Source organism: Leucoraja erinacea, chromosome 34 (assembly GCF_028641065.1).
Source record: "Leucoraja erinacea ecotype New England chromosome 34, Leri_hhj_1, whole genome shotgun sequence".
Classification (NCBI taxonomy): Eukaryota; Metazoa; Chordata; class Chondrichthyes; order Rajiformes; family Rajidae; genus Leucoraja; species Leucoraja erinaceus.
In genome coordinates this window covers 17302713-17321963 of record NC_073410.1, presented here as the reverse complement: position 1 = coordinate 17321963, position 19251 = coordinate 17302713, and the positions used below count along the sequence as shown (strand labels likewise).

Genomic DNA, 19251 nt, shown 5'->3' with positions numbered 1-19251 from the left:
CACGGTACACAGTGCACGGTACAGGGGGTTACCTGGCTGGATGTTGCCCCGGATGATGCTGACGTGGCCGTCCCGGTCGGGCCGGGTGTGTTCATGCCAGAAGCCGATCACGTGACCCAGCTCGTGCACCACGATGCCAAACTTGTCGCAGTTTTTGCCGATGGAGATGGCCTGTCGTCCCTCCCCACGCCGGCCCACAACGGAGCAGCACCTGGGTACAGAGGGAGGGGGGGGGGGGGGAGGTGGAGGGGGTCAGCCAGGGGGCAGGGCAGGTACCCGTCCCACAGCACACTCTGTCACCCCACACATCCCACCCACACATCCCACCACACCCACACCGTCACCACGCACCTCCTCTACCCGAGTTCCACTGTAGAGACCAGGCCAGTGAACTGGCAAGACCTAGAAACTAAATTCGTGGCCCGGCTGGGACGCTGGTCGGGTCTCCTCAAGGTGCTTTCCTACCAGGGCAGGGTGTTGGCCATTAACCAACTGGTGGCCTCCATCCATGCTCTGCTTGACCACCTTGGCCATCTTTGCTGGGATCATCCAGAGGAAGTTGGTGAACTTCTTCTGGGGCAACGGAAAGCACTGTGTCTCTGCAGCGGTCCTGAGTCTCCCGATCGAGGTGGGGGGTCAGTCGCTGGTGTGGATTTGCACCCAGCTGGTGTATCTCCGCCTCCACCCCTGTACTCCAGGCATCCTCCCAGATGGCACGGGCTGGTGACGCACCTTTTCAAAACGGGACCGCTACCTTCAAGGAGGTATGCGGATAATGGTGGTGTCCGTCAGTCATGCAGAGGATGCCCAGCCTACCAGGACCTTCGTAGAGTCTGGAACCTGGTTGCTGTCGACTGGGCCCCCCCGCTCCGCCGGTGGAGGGTGACGGGGCAGGCGTGAGAGCAGCCGGTCCTTGTCCCACCCCACCGGGTGTCGGGGGGGCTCGAACATGTGGAGTACCTGTAGTTGAGCAAACCCCCGCTCAGCCGGAAGTATTCATCGGACCCAGGCACCGTAATCCACCCCGGTAGCCGGTCCCACACAACATCAGCTGCCTTTCCATCGACACCCTTCATCTCCCTCCGATACGCAGGGAGGCGTGTCCTGTACGGGCTCCTCCTCCAAACCCTGCACTTCCTCGCCCTGGTCCACCGTCCGGACACCAAGTGGCGGTCAGTGTAGCCTTCCGGCCGCGAGGGGGGGCCCCCGGTGGGGATTCTCCCCCTCTACATTGGGGACCTGGGGGTGGAGGGTATTGCACCGGGGTGTTCCCTGCAACCTGTTTCTCTCGCGGTTCACAGACTCGCCAGCCGCCTGCCACTGTTGCGGGCTGGAAGAGTCTGTGTACCACGTGTACATGGAGTGTGTGAGGCTGCAGCCACTGTTTGAATATCTAAAGGGGCTGCTCCTTGCCTTCTGGCTGCATTTCACACCCACCATCTTCATCTTTGGACACCCTGTGTGTAGGGGAGAGGGTAGGGCTGAAGATGTCCTGGTTGGGTTGCTCCTGGGCCTGGCCAAGCTGGCCATCCGCGAGCCACGGTGCCAGGCGGAAGAGGGCCAGGCGGGAGAGGGCTCTACCCGAGCCGGCTGCTGCCTCTTTTCCGGGGATACGTCCGTGCGTATCCCCGGGGGGGGGGGGAATGTATCCTTTATAAAGATGGGGAAATAGTTATCTCAGGTCAGTATATTTGTTTTACTTGTATTATGGAGGTGGGTGTGTTTGTATTCTACATATTATTGTAAATAATTGATTACATTTATCTTTGAAAAAACAGTATCCTTCCATCAGACAGCAATCCCCCACTACCCTGCCAATCCCCCGCACAGCCCACACACCAGCCCACCTGCCCCACCCCAGCCCACCTGCCCCCACCCCAGCCCACCTGCCCCCACCCCAGCCCACCTGCCCCCACCCCAGCCCACCTGCCCCACCCCTCCCCCCTGCCCCACCCCATCCCACCTGCCCCACCCCTGCCCCCCCCATCCCACCTGCCCCCCCCCCCTGCCCCACCCCATCCCACCTGCCCCCACCCCACCCCCACCTGCCCCACCCCATCCCACCTGCCCCACCCCCCCAGCCCCCTGCCCCCACCCCCATCCCCTGCCCCCCCTGCCCCCAGCCCACCTGCCCCATCCCCCTGCCCCACCCCCATCCCACCTGCCCCACCCTGCCCCCATCCCACCTGCCCCCACCCCAGCCACCACCTGCCCCCACCCCAGCTGCCACCACCCCCCCCACCCCAGCCCACCTGCCCACCTGCCCCCCCCATCCCACCTGCCCCCCCCCCCAGCCCACCTGCCCCACCCCCAGCCCACCTGCCCCACCCCACCCCACCTGCCGTTACCCACCCATGCCCTCCCAATATCCCTCCATCACCCACCCACCTCTGCCCACCGTGGCCCCCCCACCCCTCACCAGCATTCCTTGACCACGGCACTGTAATCTGTGACCCCTCCCTGACCCCAGTATCCTGGCCTGTGACCCTCACCCTGGCACTGTGATCTGTGACCCCTCCGTGACCTGTGGTTCACTGTGGGCGGTGCCATGTGGGAGATACAACAGTGGGCCCAGCGCGGTGCCACGCTCAATGTAAGACCATGGGTGACCAGTGCCCCCGGGCAGGATGGGCAAGGTTCCCTCACAATGACGTTATTGGCAAGAGGGGCAGACAGTGAGAGGGTCGCACTGCTCATGTTCAAGTGATGATCTCCTTTCTATAGGTACATCCTTTTATTCTGAGGCTGTGCCCTCTGGCCCTAGACTCTCCCACTAGTGGAAACATCTTCTCCACATCCATATAACCATATAACAATTACAGCACGGAAACAGGCCATCTCGGCCCTTCTAGTCCGTGCCGAACACGTATTCTCCCCTAGTCCCATCTACCTGCACTCAGACCATAACCCTCCATTCCTTTCCCGTCCATATAACTATCCAATTTATTTTTAAATGATAAAATCGAACCTGCCCCCACCACTTCCACTGGAAGCTCATTCCACACAGCTGCCACTCTCTGAGTAAAGAAGTTCCCCCTCATGTTACCCACTCTGTCCAGGCCTGTCACGGATCGGTAAGTTTCAATGAGGTTCCCTCTCATCCTTCTAAACTCCAGCGAGTACAGGCCCAGTGCCGTCAAACGCTCACTCTCAGGGCTGTGTCTGTGTATCGCTGTGTGAGGCAACATTGGTCAGAGTGTGACCATCCCGACTCTGGGCCAGACCATGAGTACCCAGCCCACCCTCCCCACAGCGAGCAGAGGCTGTGGAGGCCAAGTCAATGGATATTTTTATGGCAGAGCTCGATACTTTCTTGATTGGTTCAGGTGTGAGGGCTTATGGGGAGAAGGCAGATGAATGGGGTTGGGAGGGAATGAGATCAGCCAGGATTGAATGGCGGAGTAGACGATGTGCCAAACGGCCTAATGCTGCTCTTACAACATATGAAATATGAGTATAGTCATAGAGTCATACAGTGTGGAAACAGGCCCTTTGGCCCAACCTGCCCAGACCGGCCAACATGTCCCAGCGACACTAGTCCCACCTGTCCACGTTTGGCCCATATCCCTCCAAAATAGAGTCATGGAGTCAGACGGAGTACCGTCACCCACCCCGCACCATATCCCTCCAAAATAGAGGGTGATCCCACGGTGTTCCCGCTCCCACTGGCCCGTCACTCACCCACACGGTCGGTAGGTAAAGACAATGAAGCTGTCCTCGGCCAATCGCTCCACAAAGGTGATGCAGGTGTACCTCTCCCAGTGCCTCATGGCTTGTTTAAATATGGCTCGCTGCGTTCCTGCATCGTCCCAAACAAAGAGCTGGCTTAGTCGGGCCACTCACAACACACAGAACGTACAACAAGAATCATTCCCACAAACATCCCCATGTTAGAGTCTTAGTTTTGTTTAGAGATACAGCATGGAAACAGGCCCTTCGGCCCACCTAGTCCGCACTGACCAGCGATCACCTTGTACACTAGTTCTGCCTACTCACTACGGACAGTTTGTAGAAGTCAATTATCCTACACACCTGGGATAGACACAAAGTGCTTGAGTAACTCAGCAGTTCAAGCAGCATCTGGGGAGAAAAAGGATGGGTGATGTTTGAGGTCAGGACCCTGCATCAAACCCGAAACATCCTTTTTCTCCAGAGATGCTGCCTGACCCTTTGTGTCTATCTTTGTGTCTATCTTTGTTATAAACCAGCACCAGCAGTTCTTGGTTTCTGCAACCCACAAACATGTACGTCTTTGGAATGTGGAGGGAAACGAAAGCACCCGGAGAAAACCCACGCAGGTCACAAGGAGAATATAGAAACTCCATACACACCTTCTACATTCACATCCAAGTGGTTAACTCACTGTGTGAGTGGTACAGCACTGAAACAGGCCCTACAGTGGGCCCATGTCAATATTCTTGCCCATCCACACTGATATCATTTGCCCACCTTGTCCTCCTGCTATTCCTTGCCTATCTTGGTCAGCATGGACAGCATGGGCCAAAGGGCCTTCTCCCCTGCCGTATGACTGTACAATGACTCTTATAACCATAAGTGTCTCTTAAATGTAGTGATTGCTGCAGACTCTGGCAGCGTGTTCCACATCTCATCCACCTCTGTAAACGAAACCCTTCCCCTTAGATCCCATCTAAACCTCCCCACCCATGCCCCAGTAGTTTCACATCCCTCTGCCAGCTAATGCCCACTTGCCCATCGCTGTTCATCATGCCTATCTGAAAGCCTCTTAAACACCACTATTGTATCGGCCTCCACCACCACCCCTGGCAGCACATTCCAGGTCCCCACCACCCTCTGTGTAAAACACCTTGCCCCACACATCTCCATTAAACATTCCCCCTCTCACCTTTTACGTAGCTGTGCCCTCTATTGTTGGACATTTCCACCTTGGGATAAGGTTCTGTGTCCACTCTATCGATGCCTCTACTAATTTTATATACTTCTATCTAGTCCTCCCTCAGCCTCTGACGTTCCAGATAAATCAATCTGTCCGTCTCATCTCTCCCTGTAGCTGAAATGCTTCAATCCATGCAACGTTTATGTAAATCTCCTCTGCACCCTCTCCAAAGCTTCCGCATCGTTCCTCTAATGGGGCGACCAGAACTGCACGCAATACTCCAAAGGCAGACTAACCAAAGTCCTCTAGAGCTGTAGAATTGTGGACAGGAGTCTTTGGGACCTTGGCCAGTGGCAGAAGTAGAAGGGGAGATCGCTGGTCGACATGGACTCGGTGGGCCGAAGGGCCTGTTTCCACGCTGTATCTCTATAGTCTAAAACAGATATGTACAGTGAAGAAAGATACAAAATGCTCGAAAAACTCAGCGGGTCAGGCAGCATCTCCGGAGAGAAGGAATGGGTGATGTTTCAGGTCGAGACCCTTCCTCAGAGGGTCTCCAGTGATACTGCCCATCCTGCTGAGTTACTCCAGCATTTTGTGTCTATCTTCGATTTATGTCTATCTTCGATCTTCGATGCATCTACAGTTCCTTCCTACACATTATGTACAGTGAAAGTTTGCCCCCACTTTCAGACTCACACTGACCAGTGAAGTTCGCTCCTATGACGTAGGGAATGACTCCCTCAGGCCAGATCCGTTCTGCCCTCGAGGTAGCGGCTCGCTCCACTCTGCTCCGGGAAGCTCCCGCTTGCCCACTCTTCTCTCTCCCGATGACGGGGCTACCTGCAAGGACAAGGGAGCAGTGACATTACAGTGGGCACCATCCCCATTATACAACACTTGCACCATCTCTGTGGCATGGTGGCACAGCGGTAGAGTCGCTGCCGTACAGCGTTTGCAGTGCCGGAGACCTGGGTACGATCCTGACTACGGGTGCTGTCTGTATGGAGTTTGTACGTTCTCCCCATGACCTCATGGGGTTTCTCCGAGATCTTCGGTTTCCTCCCACACTCCAAAGAGGTTTGTAAGTTAATTGGCTTGGGGTATGTGTAAAATTGTCCCTAGTGTGTGTAGGGTAGTGTTAATGTGTGCGGGGATCGGTGGTCGGTGCGGACTCGATGGGCCGAAGGGCCTGTTTCCGTGCTGTATCTCTAAACTAAACTAAACCGGAGACCCAGGTTCAATTGGTAAAATAGTACAAAATTTATGAAGGTTTAAAAATCGTAAAAACTGTCCCTTCCGGAACCCGCTGTCAATAACGCGACGAGGAGAATAAAAAGCTGAAGGGGCGCAGAGTGTTGAGCGGCGCGCGGAGAGTCAGCGGCTCACGAGAGTGTGCAGTGTGCGGGCTACTTCTGCGGCTGCTGAGTTGAACCGGAAGCCTCTGAGTGAAGCCGGAGTGGGCCCGGGATCTGCTGCGTGAGGCCGAAAGCTGAAGGTGTGGAGTGAGCAGAGTTCACCCCACACCCCCCACCCCCCCCCTCCCACACACCCCCCCCCCTGCACCCACCCCCCTCTCCCCACACCCCTTCCCCACCACACTCCCTCCCTCTTCCCCACACCCCCTCCAACACACACCCCCTCCCACACACCAGCCACCCCCACAGTCTCCAGCGTAGTGGAACTTACCCGAGGTGTAGCCGCTCCTGTCCATTCCCTGTCCCGTCAAATCTGCGCTTCCATCGCTATGGAAATATTTCAGATCCTCTTCATCCAGAGCAATATCTCCCCAGAAAGCCACTGGTAAAACAGAAGTATTAACGAGTGGGTTTTCCCAGCACTGGGCTGCACAGCAATGTGTACCACAATGGAGGGTGAGGGCCAACTATAAAGTCAGGGTCATACACCACGGAAACAGGCCCTTCAGCCCAACCTGCCCATGCCGACCAACATGCCCCATCTAAACTAGTCCCACTTTTGACTCGTTTCCCTCTAAACCTATTTTATCCCATCACATTGTGACTTTTCTTTGTAATCCAGCATCTGCAGTTCCTTGTGTCCATTCATTTGACTTTGGCCAGGCCGCACTTGGAGTATTGCGCGCAGTTCTGCGTTTACGGATATGAGTGAGTGACCGGGGTGAGACGCCACGACATCCACGATTTCTAGAGCCAGCTCTTTGAGTACCCTGGGATGCCGACCATCAAGCCCTGGGGATTTATCAGCCTTCAGTCCCATCAGTCCACTCAACACCATTTCCTGACTAATGTGAATTTCCTTGAATGGCAGAGTAGATTTGATGGGCCAAATGGCCTAATTCTACTCCTATCACTTGATCTTATGTTGCCAGAACTCAAGGCCCTGAGTTATAGCGAGTGGTTGAACAGGTGGCTGAACCTTATTCCATGGAGCACAGGAGGATGAGGAATGATCTTATAGAGATATAAGTTCATGAGGGGATAATTAAGGGAAGCACACAGACTCTCTTGCCCAGAGCAGCTGAATCGAGGACCTGAGGACATAGATTTAAGGTGAAAGATTTAATAGGAATCTGAGGGGTAAATTTTTCACACCTCAGATGTGTGAAAAATCTGAGTGGTGGGAGTATGGAACGAGCTGCCAGAGGAGATAGTTGAGGCAGGGACTATCTCAACAGTTAAGAAATGGTTAGACAGGTACATGGATAGGAGTGTTTAAGAAGGAACTGCAGATGCTGGAAAATCGAAGGTACACAAAAATGCTGGAGAAACTCAGCGGGTGCAGCAGCATCTATGGAGCGAAGGAAATAGGCAACGTTTCGGGCCGAAACCCTTCTTCAGACATGGGCCAGACACAGGCAGGTGGGCTAGTATAGATGGAATGTGTTGGTCAGTGGGGGCAAGTGGGCTGAAGGGCCTGTTTCCTCACTGTATCACAACGACTAAACCACTTCCTTTCTATCTGGTCTCTCAGCAACGTCAAGAATGAACATTGAATTCTCCAGCTTCAGGTGAACTGATCTCTCACTTCCCACTACCACGTTTAGGTACCGTTCTCACCCCGTTTACTTTAAATTACCTTGTTAATGAGCAGTCAGTAGCAAAGATCTTATAGCGAAGCAAGATAGGCTACTCCTGCTAAATGCAATGGACTGACGTGTAGTACGCTATGGAGGGGGATCATGGGCATTTTCCACGCCCATTTTAGCAACCTGAGCCTACCTGACCCGACCCGACTCGCACTGTAATCAATGTTGCGGGGCAACAGTTTGTGTGGGTCAGATTCATAAATCTGTCAGTTCAAACTTCTTGTCAAGAATAAAATTTGATTCTGGTAATTGTCTTTTCTAATGTTTTTTAAATCATTTCTTTTTAAATGGCTCACAAGCAGTGTTTGAGTTGATTTTGTAGTAACCGGAACCGACCCGACTCGCAGGGTGATTGACAGGGGGGGACTTTTTGTGCGTGATTATAGGGTTAGATTCATAATTCTGTTAGTTCATAATTCTGTTGATTCTTGTTAAAGAATAAAATGTTTATAAACACACATACATTATATAAATGTATATAACACACACAATTATATTTCTTCTAATCCAATAATGAACTTTATTTCAGACTAGACAAGGGACATTAAATAAGAAACATTGTAAATAAGAAACATTGTCTTGGGCACTCTCTCTCCCCACACTCCTCCCCGCACTCCCTCTCCCCGCTGCCCCAGGCCCCGCACTCCTTCTCCCCGCTGCCCCAGGCCCCGCTCTGCTATAAGATCTTTGGTCAGTAGTTCGGCTCCTTGTCTCAACTTCCCTTCACCCTGCCTTTTGTCTTACACCCCACCCATACCCCCTCCCCTCAGTACTGCCTTGAAAACTGTAAACCACCTGACTCTCTCCCTAGTTCAGAGGATGTGGGAGTAAAAACTGGAGCACCCGGAGGAAAACGTGCAAACTCCACACAGACAGAAAGTGGCAAGACAAATGGATAGAGTGGTAAATAATACGTACAGTATACTTCCCTTCATTAGTCGGGGCATTGAGTGGAAGAGTCAGGAAGTCATGACATGGGACTTTGGCAGAAAGGAGATGAGGAGGAATTAATTTTCTCAGAGGGCGGTGAACCTGTGGAAATTATTGCCATAGGAGGCTGTGGAGTCTATCTATGGATATTTCCACGGCTGAGATTGACAGATTTTTGATGTACGTGTGTCAGGGGTTATGAAGAGAAGGCAAGAGAATGGGTTGAGAGGGAAAAAGATCAGCCATGATTGAATGGCGGAGTAAACTTGATGGGCCGAATGGCCTAAATCTGCTCTAAGAATTTATGAACCCACAACGGCCCCTTGTTGGCTATGGAAGAGGTGATAACTGCAGATGCTGGTTAATATATGAAAGGACACAAAGTGATGGAGTAACTCAGCAGGTCAAGCAGCATCTCTGGAGAAGATGGAGAGATGGGGAAAGATAGACACAACAGAAACACTGATCTCGGATGCTACCACCCATCGCCAAGACAGAAACGGTGACTCTGACAAGAACTCCGGTAAGAACAGAGGAGGTGGTCTTTGCATCGATGTACAAGATGACTGTTCAAACAGTAAGATCATATACACCCTCTGCTCTCCTCACCTGGAAGTAATGACTGTCATTTGCATACCCTTCCATTGCCTAGAGAGCTCACACTAGTGATGATGACAGCTGTCCATATTCCACCAGATGCCAACGTTAGCACAGCTCTTGTCCATAAACAAACAACAGCAGGCTCATCCTGAGGGAGTCTACATTGTTGTGGGAGATTTCAACCAACCAAGCTAAAAGTCAGTGCTACCTAAATTCGTACAATACGTACAGTGTCCCACCAGGGGGGAAAACACACTGGATCATGTCTACTGCAACTAAAGGGCCTGTCCCACATACGTGTCATTGGCACGCAAATTACGCGACCTCGTGGTCGAGTTGAACCACGATGGTTCCGCGTTGGTCGGGCGCGATTACATGCGCACGCACAGCCGTCTGGAGCACGTGACGTAATTTGAAGATGGACACAATGCTGGAGTAACTCAGCGGGACCGGCAGCATCTCTGGAGAGAAGCAATGGGTGACGTTTCGTGCAAAGACTCTTCTTCAGTCTGAAAAGAAGGGTCTTGACCTGAAACGTCATCCATTGCTTCTCTCCAGAGATGCTGCCGGTCCCGCTGAGTTACTCCAACATTTTGTGTCTATCTTCAATTTTCTTGACCCCGCTTGGAAAGTAGAAGTGGGGGCGGATCCGGACCACAACGGCCGTGAGCCCCAGGCCGAGCTCGGCGATCGTTTGCCTGCTTCTGCTGCTGTTGAAGGTGAGACGTTGCGTCGTGCCAGGGTCTTGGGCCTGTCCCACTTTGGCCGTCAGTTGGTGCGTAAAGATTTCGTTCATTACAAAAATTTCGGAGTCACGCACAACTCCTGGGGGAGTCTACTCCGCGTTTCTCAGTGGGACCGGCCCCGTGCGGCCACACGATGCCCGTGCGCCTCAACGCGACCACGAGGTCGCGTAATTTGCATGCCAAGGACACGTAAGTGGGACAGACCCTTTAAAGCATGTATATAGAGCAGTACCTCTCCCACGTTTGGCCCTGTCAACGCATCCGGGGTTTATCCCAACCAAAAACCCTGGATGACTAGTGAAGTCCAGTCACTCCTGAGAACCCGCAACTCTGCCTTTAGATCGGGTGACAGGGCCCAATTCTGCATGGCTAGAGCAGAACTGAGGAGAGGCATCAACGCTGCAAAGGAAGCCCACAAGAAAAAAGTGGAGGACCATGTATCTCACCCACGGCAGGTGTGGCAAGGATTACAGCAAATCACCAATTACAAAGGCAACACACCCGTGACTGCTAACGTCTCGCTGGCGGAGGAACTAAACCTGTTTCTTTGCTCGCTTTGAAGCAAAGAGGCCCCATGCAGTCACCGACCTCCAGCTCCCATTCACACACTATCCAGGAACACCAAGTGAGGTGCGTGCTCAAGTTGGTGAACACAAGGGAAGCCGCTGGACCTGATGGTGTACTCGACAAAGTACTTAAAGCTTGTGCAGACCAGTTATCAGGGGGTGACGTGTTGATGGGTGTTTTGGGGAGGGGGTTGTGAGCAGAGTATAGGGGGGGGGGGGGGAAGGGCTTGGGGGATGTATTGGGTACAAGGGGACATGGGGCAGGGTGGGGAAAGGTCGCACAATAATCTCTTATATTCTGTACCCCAAACAACAAAGGCATCCATGCTCTTTGCTTTCTTCACCACCCTGTCCACTTGTGTACTATGGACTCTATCGCCAAGGTCCCTCTGAACAACATTCTTCAGTGCCTTCATTGAGTGTTTTTCATGCGGAGATTAATACGGGTGTCAAGGGTTACGGGAAGAAGGCAGGAGAATGGGGTTGAGAGGGAAAGGTAGATCAGCCATGATTGAATGGCAGAGTAGACTTGATGGGCCGAATGGCCCCATTCTGCTCCTACGACTTATGAACTTAGCATTTACTGTATATGTCCTCCCCATAGTGGGCTTAATGCATCACCTCACACTCATTGTGATAAAAATCCATCTTTAGTATAGAGATACATGTGGAAACAGGCCCTTCAGCCCATCAAGTCCACTCCAACCAGCGGTCACCCAGACAGTACCATTATCCTATATACTAGGGAAAATTTACAGAATTTTTACATTCATTCTACAAACCAGTGCATCTTTGGAGTGTAAGAGGGACCCGGAGCAACCGGACAAAACCAACAAACCGATGATGTAACTAGTAGAGTGGATGTGTTATATCTGGACTTTCAGAAGGCTTTCGACAAGGTCCCACATAAGAGATTAGTATATAAACTTAAAGCACATGGCATTGGGGGTTCAGTATTGATGTGGATAGAGAACTGGCTGGCAGACAGGAAGCAAAGAGCAGGAGTAAACTGGTCCTTTTCACAAATGGCAGGCAGTGACTAGTGGGGTACCGCAAGGCTCATTGCTGGGACCCCAGCTATTTACAATATATAATAATGATCTGGATGAGGGAATTAAATGCAACATCTCCAAGTTTGCGGATGACACGAAGCTGGGGGGCAGTGTTAGCTGTGAGGAGGATGCTAGGAGGCTGCAAGGTGACTTGAATAGGCTGGGTGAGTGGGCAAATGCATGGCAGATGCAGTATAATGTGGATAAATGTGAGGTTATCCACTTTGGTGGCAAAAACAGGAAAGTAGGCTATTATCTGAAGGCAGGTACAGAATACCGAGTTGGATGATCAGCCATGATCATATTGAATGGCGGTGCAGGCTCGAATGGCCTACGTTTTCTATGTTTCTATGTGGCCGATTAGGAAAGGGGGAGATGCAGCGAGACCTGGGTGTCATGGTACACCAGTCATTGAAAGTAGGAATGCAGGTGCAGCAGGCAGTGAAGAAAGCAAATGGTATGTTAGCATTCATATCAAAAGGATTTGAGTATAAGAGCAGGGAGGTTCTACTGCAGTTGTACAAGGTCTTGGTGAGACCACACCTGGAGTATTGTGTACAGTTTTTGTCGCCTAATCTGAGGAAAGACATTCTTGCCATAGAAGGTTCACCAGACTGATTCCTGAGATGGAAGGACTTTCATATGAAGAAAGAAAGACTGGATAAACTCGGCTTGTACACGCTAGAATTCAGAAGATTGAGGGGGGATCTTATAGAAACGTACAAAATTCTTAAGGAGTTGGACAGGCTAGATGCAGAAAGATTATTCCCGATGTTGGGGAAGTCCAGAACTAGAGGTCACAGTTTAAAAATAAGAGGAAAGTATTTTAGGACCGAGATGAGAAAAACATTTTTTACACAGAGGGTGGTGAATCTGTGGAATTCTCTGCCACAGAAGGTAGTTGAGGTCAGTTCATTGGCTATATTATTGACAATTAAATGTATCTTGTATCTTGTATCTTGTATATTTAAGAGAGTTAGATGTGGCCCTTGTGGCTAAAGGGATCAGGGGGGTTGGAGAGAAGGCAGGGATGGGATACTGAGTTGGATGATCAGCCATGATCATATCGAATGGCGGTGCAGGCTCGAAGGGCCGAATGGCCTACTCCTGCACCTAATTTCTATGTTTCTATGTCTAACATAGTCACAGGGAGAACATACAAACTCCGCACAGAGAGCACCCATAGTCAGGATCAAACCCGGGTCTCTGGCGCTGCAAGGCAGCAACTCTACCGCTGCAACTGCCACTTCTAGCCATCATCAACCTTCCTCACTGAAGGTAGACACAAAATGCTGGAGTAACTCAGTGGGACAGGCAGCTGGAGGGAAGGAATGAATGGGTGATGTTTTGGGTTGAGACCCTTCTTCAAACCGAGAACCAGAGGAGAGGGAGACTAGAGATATGGAAGGGTAAAGATGTGAAAACGTCAGATCAAAGCTGGCAATGATCAAGGAAATGTAGAATGGTTCATTGTTGGCTGTGGGGAAGGTGACAACCAGCATCTGCAGGCCCTTCCTACACAACCTTCATCACTATGCACAACACCATCTACTTTCCTGTTATCCAAAACAATTACTAATCACACCTCATACATTCATATCAAGGCTGTTTAAAAATTATAGATGATATTTATGGCATCACAGGTCCCATGTTGTTCAATCTGATAACATCCTTCCTCCCCACCCTCTGTCTGCTGTCACCAAGACAATTATGGATCCAATTCACTCGGATGCTTTGGATCCCAGGTGCCTTTATCTTCAGTCATCATTCAGGACCTTTAAATATACTGTACTTTATTAAAGTCCCTATACACAACATGGGCGGCACGGTGGCGCAGTGGTTTTTGTCAGTCTCCCTACCTGCTTCCACTACCTGCAACCTCCCGCAACCACCTGCAACCTCCGGGAACGGCACGGAAACCTTGGGTGGGGCGCAAAGTCTCCAGAGGTTTCCGTTCAGGTTACCCAAGTGGGACAGGGGCAATACAGTTCCGGGGACTCGGTTGAACCTGGTTATGGGTGCCGTCTGTACGGAGTTTGTACGTTCTCCCCGTGACCCACGTGAGCTGTCTTTGAGATCTCTCGTTTTCTCCCACACTCCAAAGACGTACACATTTGTAGGTTAATTAGCTCGGTATAAATGTAAGTTGTCCCTGATGTGTGTAGGTAGGCGGTAATAATATGCGCGGATCGCTGGTCAGTGTTGTCTCGGTGGGCCGAAGGGCCTGTCTCTAAACTAAACATCTACCAACCTGTCTTCAAATTCATGAGATACAATTTCCTTCAAACTGTATAGCCATGCTGGCTATCCCTGCTCAGTCCCAGCCTCTCTAATGAGCATAAATCCAATCCCTAATAATGCCCCTGTTCCACTTAGGAAACCTGAAGGGAAACCTCTGGAGACTTTGCGCCCCACCCAAGATTTCCGTGCGGTTCCCGGAGGTTTTTGTCAGTCTCCCTACCTGCAACCTCCGGGAACCGCACGGAAACCTTGGGTGGGGTGCAAAGTCTCCAGAGGTTTCCATTCAGGTTTGATGCAAGGCTCATCAGCCTGTAGTTGGCTGGCTTGTGTTTAGTTTAGTTTAGAAATACTGCGCAGAAACAGGTCCTTTAGCCCACCAAGTCCGTGCTGACCAGCGATCCCCGTACACTAGCGCTGTCCCACACACGAGGGACAATTTACAATTTACCAAAGTCAATTTACCTACAAACCTGCACGACTTTGGAATGTGGGAGGAAACCGGAGCAACCGGGGAAAACTCACGCAGGTCACGGGGAGAACGTACAAAATGCGTACAGACAGCACCCGTAGTCAGGATCGAACCCGGGTCTCAGACGCTGTGAGGCGCCAACTCTACCACTGTGCAGACCCTGCTGCTCTTCTGCAATAAAGGAACAACATTAACTATTCTCCAGTCTTCTGCTACCTCACCTGTGGCCAAAGAAAATGCTAATCAATCCGCGAGGGCCCCAATAGCAACCAGAGGCGGATCCTCATTCAAACGTAGCGATTTATCAATGTGTACACATCCCACAACATGTAACACTTCCTTCTTCACACCAACCTAACACACATTCTCCACGTTCCCTACCCTGAACAGGATTGTGGGAGGAATCCGGAGAAAACCCACGCGGTCACAGAGAGAACGTACAAACTCCGCACAGACAGCAGTCAGGATCGTACCAACTCTACCATGTGCCCCTTCTGCTTGTTGTATACAAACGAGGTATTCTATAGCACCTCACCCACATCCCCTGTCTCCACACGTAGACTAACACCTTTGGACACCACTCCCTTCCCCTGGCTAGCCTCTTGGACCTGATATAGCCATAACATGTCTCTTTAATCTTACTTTACTGTTGACATTTCAAGTCTCCATTCTGCCCGGATAATTTTTCTTATGTTTCTCTTCTATACACTTTGCCTTTCACCCTCATGCAGGATCTGAACTCTTACTAACTTTTATTTCCACTGTTATTTTAGCCTCATGTGTCTGCTCCAGTGTACGTTCACCAGGTCCACTGATCAGCCTTCTTTTTGAGGACCAACTTCATCCTCTTACCATAACTAGCTTGCTTGAAACTTACTGAATTATTGTCACTATCCCCAAAGTGTTCCCCCGCTGACACTTCCATCACCTGCCAGGTTTCACTTCATGGAGTTGGAAACAGGCCCTTCGGCCCATCTCAGTATTCCAGCCGTTGGCATACTGGTCTAGTCCCATTTGCCTGCATTTGGCCCATTGCCCGCTAAACCCTTCCTATCCATACATATTAGGGTGGCACAGTGGTATTGCTGCTGCTTTACAGCCCAGAGACCCGGGTTCAATCCTGGCTACGGATGTTAATTGTACAGAGTTTGTATGTTCTCCATGTGACCTACGTGGGTTTTCTCCGGGTGCTCTGGTCTCCGTCCGCACTCCAAAGACATGCAAGATTTATTGGTTAATTGGCTTCTGTAAATTGTAAAATGTGTCTGGTATGTAGGATAGTGCTACCATACTATCACTGGTCAGCACGGACTCAATGGGCCAAAGGGTTTGTTTCTGTGCTGTATATATCTAGTCTGTCTGTCCAAGTCTCTGTAAAATTACGAATTACGAAAAATCCTTGTTCAAAGTGTACCGTGGCCCTATCCCCGAACTCTACCTCCGCTACATTGACGACTGCATTGGTGCTACCTCCTGCACCCATGCAGATCTCATTGACTTTATTCATTTCACCACTAACTTCCATCCGGCACCCAAATTTCTAAACCTCACCATCTCCATCGCAGGTAACAGACGACTGACCGTCATCTGCTACAATCCCACTGACTCCCATGGCTATCTGGACTACACTACTTCCCACTCTGCTTCCTGTAAGGACTATATCACCTACTCCCAATTCCTCCGTCTAAGCCACATCTGGACCCAGGATGAGGTGTTCCAAACCAGGGCATCAGAGATGTCCTTATTCGTTAGGGAATGGGGGTTCCCCTCTTCTACTATAGATAAGGTTCTCACCAGGGTCTCATCTATATCCCATAGCTCCGCTCTCACTCCCCATCCCCCCCCCCCCCCCCCCCCCCCCACCCCCCCACTCGTAACAAGGCCCTTGTCCTCACCTTCCGCCCTACCTCAATAGGCCTGACTTTGGGAGAACTGGGGATGGGGACTGGACATTGTGCCTTCATCCACAGTGGTAACCATTGTGGGGGGATGATTTTTGTGTGTAAGTGATTATTTTAGTTTGTGTCCAAGATGGCTGTCGGAAGGGAGAGTGGACGCTGGCGCAGTTTAGCTGTCGCTGCTCTCTCTTCACATTGTGTTTTTGATTTTTTTTGTCTTTGGATCGAATTCTGTCTTTAATTTGTGTATTGGTGATGTCTTTATTATTTATTTTACTCCAATTATGTTTGTTAAATTTTGTAAGGTGTCCTTGAGACTTTTGAAAGGCGCCCACAAATAAAATTTATTATTATTATTATTATTATTGCCAGCCGTCGCATACAACATATAATCCTCTGACATTTTCGCCACCTCTAAAGGGATCCCACCACTGGCCACATCTTCCCATCTCCTCCCCTTTCTGAATAGACCATTCCCTCCGTAACTCCCTGATCAATTCATCCCTTCCCACCCAGACCAACCCCTCCCTTCCCCTGGCTCTTTCCCTTGAAAAACCGCAGGAAATGATACACTTGTCTCTTTACCTCCCCCCCTCGACTCCATCCAAGGACCCAAGCCGTCTTTCCAGGTGAGGTTCCTCCAACCTTATCTATTGCATACGCCACTCTAGGTGTCAACTGTTCTACATCGGTGAGACCAAGCACAGGCTTGGCGATCGCTTCGCACAACACCTCCGCTCAGTTTGCACTAACCAACCCAATCTCCCAGTGGCTCAGCACTTCAACTCCCCCTCCCATTCCGAATCCGACCTTTCTGTCCTGGGCCTCCTCCATGGCCAGAGTGAGTCCCACCGCAAATTGGAGGAGCAGCATCTCATATTCCGCTTGGGTAGTTTACACCCCAGCGGTATGAACATTGACCTCCAATTTCAGGTAGTCCTTGATTTCTCCCTCCTTCCCCTCCCCTTCCCATCTTCCAAAGAAGATGCTAAACTCTCCAAGGGTCAAGAGTGTTTTATCGTTAGGTGTCTGGTAACTGAATCTGCAGCAGCTGCAAATCAGGTTTGTAAATAGATAATAATAATAATAATAATAATAATAATAATAATAATAATAATAATAATAATAATAATAATAATAATAAAACACAAAACAGTTCACTAAATAACAGATATGGACTAAATAACAGAAATCCCCCCCCCCCCATGGTCTTGTACACCTCAGTACGGTCACCACCCCGCAACCTCCTACTTTAAAGAGACAAGTCTATCAGCACGCTGGCGCCGCGGTGGAGTTGCTGCCTAACAGCGCCAGAGATCCTGACCACGCACGGTTCGATCCTGACCACGGGTGCTGTCTGTACGGAGTTTCTCCCCGATACCGTGCGGGGTTTTCTCCGGGTGATCCGGTTTGTAGGTAGAATCTTCGGTAGAATCTTGGCTTCGGTAGAATTGTAAACTGTCCCTCGTGTGTATGTAGGATGGATGGTGTTAGTGTGCAGAGATGGCTGGTCGGCGCGGACTTTTCTGCGCTGTATCTCTAAACTAAACCTTCTGAATGTTGTAGTCGGCAGGGCAGTACTCTACATATCGCCAACTTGGACAATTTTACATTTTTCAATCAAGCCATTACCTACAAGTGTGGGAGGAACCCGAAGCTCTCGGAGAAAACCCATGCAGATCACGGGGAGAACGTACAAACTCCATACAGATAGCACCTGTAGTCGGGATCGAACCCGGGTCTCTGGCGCTGCATTTTGCAACTTTACCGCTGCGCCACCGTAAACGATCCCAACCTCTCCCAGTTACCGGCAAAACCAGGCAGCAACTGGTGATCTTTGTTTGAATAAACCTGAATAACGTAAGCTAAATAAACTAGACAGCTCTGATACTTGGGAGAGTGTGATGTTACACACACCCCTGAGCGGTGCGGGGTGAGCACCGGGCGGCGCCGGTTCACTGTCCGGAGCTGGCGCCGGGCGCCGGCGGTCCAGGGATGTTCGGCCGGACAGAGGGAGCGGGCCGTGACTGACCGGTGCCGGCGCCCGGAGCCCCACGGCAACATCCCCCCCGATCACTGCCCCCTCCCCGACCCACCCCCCGCTCCTCTGGCCGCTGGATCCCCTGCACACGCTCCGGACACCCCGCTAACGGACATTCCGGACAAACACTTCACCGGACCCTCTCCCCCGCACTCACCCGCCTTGCAGGGGTCCAGGTAGCGGCTGGTTTCGGAGCCGGGCCCCGGGGCGACGGGCAGCGAGCGGCCGCACAGCTCCAGCAGCAGGTGGGACACGAGGAGGCGGCGGAGGGTCATCGCGGGGCGGGGAGAGGAGATTCCCTACCCCGGGAGAGGTGGGTGAGGGTCCTGGTATAGAGCGGAGCCTGTGGTAACGGTGCGGGTGTCCGGTAGACGGGCCGGAGAGCGGGAGGGAGGGAGGGCGGACACGGAGCTCTCTGCTGCCCGACTGTCCCGGTCAGTTCACGGGCCGCCACTGAGCGGCGACTCCGCCCATCGCCCGCACCGTGTCCTGGGATAGGAGGCAGCGCCGCTCGGCCCGGCCCGGCACGGCCCGGCATGGGCCAATGAGTGTAGCCAGGGCGGGGACCTGGGCCCAGCCGGGACATTCAGCGAGACCCAGCACGGCCCGGGTCAGTGTAGCGAGAGCAGGACAGGACACGGTCTGGGATGGGATGGATCGGCGTGGCAAGGTGAGCCGGCACAACAGCGCGGCTCAGTGTATTGAGGACAGGGGACCCGGCACGGCTCCGCCCGGGATTGGGATGGGCCGGGCCAGTGTAGGAGGGCAGCAGACCCGGGCCAAGCC

General features: G+C 51.8%; 1 protein-coding gene across 1 annotated transcript in view; it reads right to left on the bottom strand.

Moving 5' to 3' along the window:
- The window catches only part of LOC129712845 (tolloid-like protein 2), a 56750-nt gene extending 38008 nt beyond the window's left edge, over positions 1-18742 (bottom strand). The window contains 5 exon segments of the mRNA XM_055661565.1: positions 33-211; positions 3682-3799; positions 5561-5698; positions 6545-6655; positions 18623-18742. Of these exon segments, the coding sequence (XP_055517540.1) occupies positions 33-211; positions 3682-3799; positions 5561-5698; positions 6545-6655; positions 18623-18740 (664 nt within the window). The 5' untranslated portion in view covers positions 18741-18742.
- Between the last annotated feature and the right edge of the window lie 509 nt (positions 18743-19251).